Source organism: Rhinopithecus bieti, unplaced genomic scaffold, assembly GCF_001698545.2.
Source record: "Rhinopithecus bieti isolate Rb0 unplaced genomic scaffold, ASM169854v2 scaffold_23283, whole genome shotgun sequence".
NCBI lineage: Eukaryota > Metazoa > Chordata > Mammalia > Primates > Cercopithecidae > Rhinopithecus > Rhinopithecus bieti.
In genome coordinates, this window is record NW_016810852.1 from 414,663 (window position 1) to 420,050 (window position 5,388).

The 5,388-nt window shown below is 51.7% G+C and overlaps 1 protein-coding gene across 1 annotated transcript; it reads right to left on the reverse strand.

Moving 5' to 3' along the window:
* Window positions 1-444: 444 nt before the first annotated feature.
* TMSB10 (thymosin beta 10) lies at window positions 445-1,516 on the reverse strand. Its single transcript, XM_017892985.1, has 3 exons — window positions 1,401-1,516; window positions 1,002-1,116; window positions 445-730 (listed from the first exon to the last, which is right to left on the reverse strand). The coding sequence occupies exons 2-3, from the start codon at window positions 1,099-1,101 to the stop codon at window positions 696-698; spliced, it is 135 nt and encodes a 44-aa protein (XP_017748474.1). The 5' UTR covers window positions 1,102-1,116; window positions 1,401-1,516; the 3' UTR covers window positions 445-695.
* Between the last annotated feature and the right edge of the window lie 3,872 nt (window positions 1,517-5,388).

Sequence of the window (5,388 nt, forward strand, 5' to 3'; positions counted from 1 at the left end):
TATCCCTAGATCCCGCCTTTGTTTTAAGCTCCAGAAGAAAGCCTTCCGGAGACTTTGTGACCTCACCCAATTTCCAACATTCCAGATTGTCTTTGCTTTCTCCCCAGACTTTAAAATCAGTGTTCCCTTCTGAGTCAGCTAGGAGGCCAGAGGGAAACAGTGGGGCTTTCGAAGCTTATCAAAAGTAAACCTTGCTCTTTTGAAAAAGCATTTTCCAAAGCAACGTGGGGACAACGTGGGGTTAAATTTTACACAGATTGCTTACGAGCAAGAGTTAAGCGGCTAACAAGACATGAAATCTTACGGAGAAGCAGGTAAAGCCAAAATTAAAAACTCCCTCCGAGTCAGCCCATTCTGCGACCCACCTCCTCCCCTTTGCGGCAGGGGGCTTTCCTGCAGTGGCACTGCCCACGCATACTCAACCAAGAGACTCAGACCACGCCAGCCATGCCACGAAGTGTGTTTTATTTTCATTATTCATACAAATAATTTTCTATAATATTCCAGGGCAAACCGGAGAATTTGGCAGTCCGATTGGGGGGGGTCCCTTCAGAGACCCACAGGCCGGTGGCATCGGCGCGGAGTGCCCAGGTTCACAGTGCAGCTTGTGGCTCGTGTCCATCTTGCAGGTGGCTCTTCCTCCACATCACGACTGGGGTCTCGAAGATGACGGGGGTAGGAAATCCTCCAGGATTTTAGGAAATTTCACTTCGCTTCTCCTGCTCAATGGCTGTGGAGAGCGGGAAGCGGGCGCTGGAGGGAAGCTGCAACCCCCACCCGCAATCGAGGTGCTTCCCAGTGTGGGCGAGGCACCCACGAGGTGTGGGGATTTAAAAGGAAGCTTGGGGCTGGGGCGAAACAAGGCGCTTTGTGAAACTGAAAGAGTGGCCGGGGCCGCCCAGACCGCGGGCAACGGCCGGGTGCGGGGTGGAGGAGTGGGTTTGCAGGGAAGAGCAGGGTGAGGGGCTGGACTGGGGCGCGGGAGACCGAGGCACACTCACTCTCTTTGGTCGGCAGGGTGTTCTTCTCCTGCGTCTCCGTTTTCTTCAGCTTGGCCTTATCGAAGCTGGCGATTTCCCCCATGTCTGGTTTGTCTGCCATTTTCTTAAAACAATCCTAGTGGGCAAACGAAGGCGCTTGACCTGGGGCTGGGGGCCGGCGTCCCCCTCCGCGCTCCCCGCCGACGCCTCTCGACGTGGCACTCGCGCCAAGGCGTGGCGAGCAGCCCCAAGGCCGAGGATCTGGGCGCGTCCCGCGCCCCCCTTCTCGGTCCCAGGGCGTGGTCGCCGGCCCCTGGGTCCCGTCCGAGAAGGGCGCCTGTCGCGGTTGCGGCGCGCCCGCCCGGTGCACAGGATCCGGCCACACCCTGGGTGGGCCCCCAGCCCCGGCGCCGCACTCACCGTGTAGTCGGGTTCCGAGCCCGGGATCCCGGTGCTCCCACTCGCGTTGCTGCAGCAAGAGACAAAAGAGCGGCGCCCGCCCCTAGCCTTATATACGCCGCGCCCCGCCCCGCCCCTCACCGCCGCAGCAGGGGCGGCGCTGGCACCCGAGGGGCGGGAGCAGCGCGGGCGGCTCCTCGCCCTGCCGCGCCCTCCGCTGGGCTGCCAGCCCGGCTGGGCGCGGCTTCTCCCGCGCCCGGCACCTCCAGCTCACAGTGTGCCCTGCGTGGGGGCTGTAGTCGCCGCCAGGGTGGGCGCCAGGCTCCGGGGTTTGCTTTTGCGGCTACATTTCCCCCTTTCCGAGAATCTGCTGTTCACCCCGCAGAAAGGATATGGGACCGACTGGGGAGGGTGTGTGGTTTTGTGCGTGTGCAGATATGATGTGTAGCCGTAGGTGTGGATGTGCGGGCGTGCACGCGCACTCTGCAGCAATCCTTGCTCTAGGAGACGCCCCACCCCTGTCGCCCCCACGCCTCTTGCTTTTGCTCCTCCAGAGTCCCCTTCCCTCCCCCACTTTTCCTCTCCTTAGGGAGGCTGAGTCCTAAGCTGGTCCTGCACTAAAAGAATTCGAGCCGAGGGTCCAGTAGTGGAGCTGGAGCGGGGACGGGGGGGAGGGGGAAGGGGAGGGGAGAAATAGGTTTCCAGCGCTGTTTGCTCAGGTTGGGGGCGGTTGCCCTCTGGTCAGTCGTCCCATGTTCCCTGAACTGGGCGGTTCCAGCAGTATCGTTGGCGTGGCGGGTGCTCCTTAAATGCTGTTAGATGCATTGTGTGAAGGGCTGTTGTGAGAACAGGGCTTCCCGAGAAGGCTCGCAGTGTTCTTTTTCTCGCCGAGCTCCTAGAAACACTGTTATCAGTGGGTGCGGTTTTCTTCCTTGAAGTTAACCTTGAAGATAGTAGAGACCCACATGCCTACAAACGTTCTTGTTTTTCTTATTAACCCATTGTAGGAGTAGTATACTGCAATTATTCACATCTTTCTTAGAAAAGTTGTATTTTCAGCCTGTGCAACACCGTTAAGTAATAAGTTCCCTAAATTACCAGCTCAGGAGTTAAGGCTGGTTATTCTTTTATTTGTCCTGACCTTTCCTTTTTCAAGTGTGAAGTATTACCAAGCCCTTTAAAGTGGGATTTGGTGGTAACAGCCTAAATTCGGTCCTGATTTTATTTTATTTATTTACTTTTTTTGAGACAGGGTCTCACTCTGTCATCCAGGCTGGAGTTCAGTGGTGTGATCACGGCTCATGGCAGCCTGGACTTCCCGGTTCAAGTGATTCTTCCTCCTCAGCCTCCTGAGTAGTTGGGACTGCGGGCGTGCACCACCACTAGCGGCAAATCTTTTGTATTATTTTTGTAGAGACGAGATTTCACCATGTTTCCCAGGCTGGTCTCGAACTTCTGGGCTCAAGCCATCTGCCTGCCTCAGCCTCCCAAAGTGCTGGGATTACAAGCCTGAGCACCACTGCCCCCTTCTCCCCTCCTGATTTTACCTGCTTTTCTCACTTTCCTTCAGTGTGTTTGGAACAGTGGGAAGAGAGCTTAGGCTTGTGTGACCTTGGGCAGATCTTTTCTTTAGTTTCTTCATCTATAAAATAGCTTTGGCATAAACTTAGATAAAGAAGAGGCATCAAGTGGATACTTTTTTTTTTTTTGAGATGGATCTCACTCTATTGCCCAGGCTGGAGTGCAGTGGTGTGATCTCAGCTCACTGCAACCTCTGCCTCCTGGGTTCAAGCGATTCTTGTGCCTCAGCCTCCCAAGTAGCTGGTATTACTGGCATGCGCTACCATCTCCAGCTAATTTTTGTATTTTTAGTAGAGATGAGGTTTCACCATGTTGGCCAGGCTGGTCTCAAACTCCTGACTTCAAGTGATTCGCCCTCCTTGGCCTCCCAAAGAGCTGGGATTACAAGTGTGAACCACTGTACCTGGTCTCAAGTGGATACTTAAAATAGCAACCTCATTGGAATATCACACTCATATTTGATGAGTGCATTGGTTAACTTCTGCTGCAATATGCCATGTAACAAACCACCCAAATCTCAGGAGCTTAAACAATTATTTATTCTTGTTCCTATATGGGCAGGTCAGATGGTGCTGGGCTGGGCCAGGCTGGGCTTGGCTCCAGACTTTGGATTGGATCTAGGTTTGCTCCACAGGTATCTTATCCTCTGGCTGATTCTTTGGTGATGGCAGAATAGCAAGAGGGTTGTCCTGCAAGATAGTGTAGAAATGTTAAAGTGTCAAAGCATGTCATATCCTATCATGTTTGCTATCATCCTATTGGTCAAGCCCACCATCAACAGAGTGGGGAAAATATTCCACCTGTGGTAAGAGGGAGGGTAGTGAACATTTCTTGAGTGAAAGCGGAACTTCACAGGCAGGGTTGGCAAACAACTGTAACACACAGCCCCCAAAGTGGCTTAATGCAATACAAGTTTATTTTATTTTTTGATTTTTGAGATGGAGTCTTGCCCTTTAGCCCAGGCTGGAGTGCAGAGGCATGATCTCCTCTCACTGCAACATCTGTCTCCCGGGCTCAAGCAATTCTCCTTCCTCAGCCTCCTGAGTAACTGGGATTACAGGCATGCACCACCACGCCTGGCTAATTTTGTATTTTTAGTATGGATGGGGTTTCACCATGTTGGCCAGGCTGGTCTTGAACTCCTGACCTCAAATGATCCACTCGCCTCGGCCTCCCAAAGTGCTGGGATTACAGGTGTGAGCCACCGTGCCCGGCCTACAAATTTATTTTCTACTCATGCAGCAACATTCTATGCTGATGTTGCTGGTCAGGCAATTCTTTTCTATGCAGTGACTCAGGAACTCAGGCCCCTTCTCTCTTGTTACTCTTCTCTCCTCTAGGTCCTTGAGGTCCACACCATCCAGTCAGTGGACGGGGAAAGAGGAAAGGCTAGAGGCCCACACTAGAATTTTTATGGACCAGGCTTGGAAGTAGTCTCCATTACTTTCGTTCTCATTTCTTTGGCCAGAGCTCGTTCACTTGGTTTCACATAACTGCAGAGGAGGCTGGGAAATATAGTCTAGCTGTCCCTAGGAGAAAAAGAAAGCAGGGTTGGGTGGTCTTGGAGTGGTCTCTGCCATACACTGTTGAAGGATCTGCTAAATAGAAAGTAAAAATATCCAGATTTTCAGAGACAATGACTCTTTGGAGGGTTTCACTAGCACTTGACATCTTTTTAGTTGCAATGCCAATAATTGTTTAGGTATTATTATAATACATTCCCAGGCCCCACCTTTGACCTGGGTGTAGGAATATTCAATTGTACCAATTTGGACCCATGGTGAACTTCCATTCCAACTTCCCTTTATTGAGAAAACAAAGGAATTGACTTCTAAATATAGCTATGGAGACATATGTTTGGTGACTGAGTGAGTATGCAAGACTCCCAAACAAAGGAGCTTTAAGGGGACTTGCAGACAGACATTCCTTATTCTTGCTCAGTGCAACCCTGTGGCCCATCTCTACCACAGCAGGCAGCCTCTTTGGCATTAATTGCTGAAGGACAATGGTCAAATTTATGTCTCAGCCAGTCCCATGGGCAGTGGTTTTAAAACATCTTCCTATTCTTTGACATTTTCCCACCATTTCTTGGGTACAGACTGGCCTTAGTGACTTTATTTTAGTGAATAACACATGGAAGGAATGATGCCTTTGTGACTTCTGAGGCTAGGTCGTAAAAGACCACATGGTCCTTTCTGACGTTCTTTCAGGATACCTCCAAGTTGTGAGAAAACCAAGCATCTACAAGGAAAGGCCACGTGTTGGCATTCCAGCCACAGCCTCAGCTGAGGTCAGAGCCAATAGCCAGCATCAACCACTAACCACACAAGTGAAGGAGCCTTCGAAGCTTCAAACTGCCTCAGCTAATGCCAAGTGGAGCACAGATGAGTTGTCCCTGCCGAAATTGCAGACTCATGAGCAAAATAAA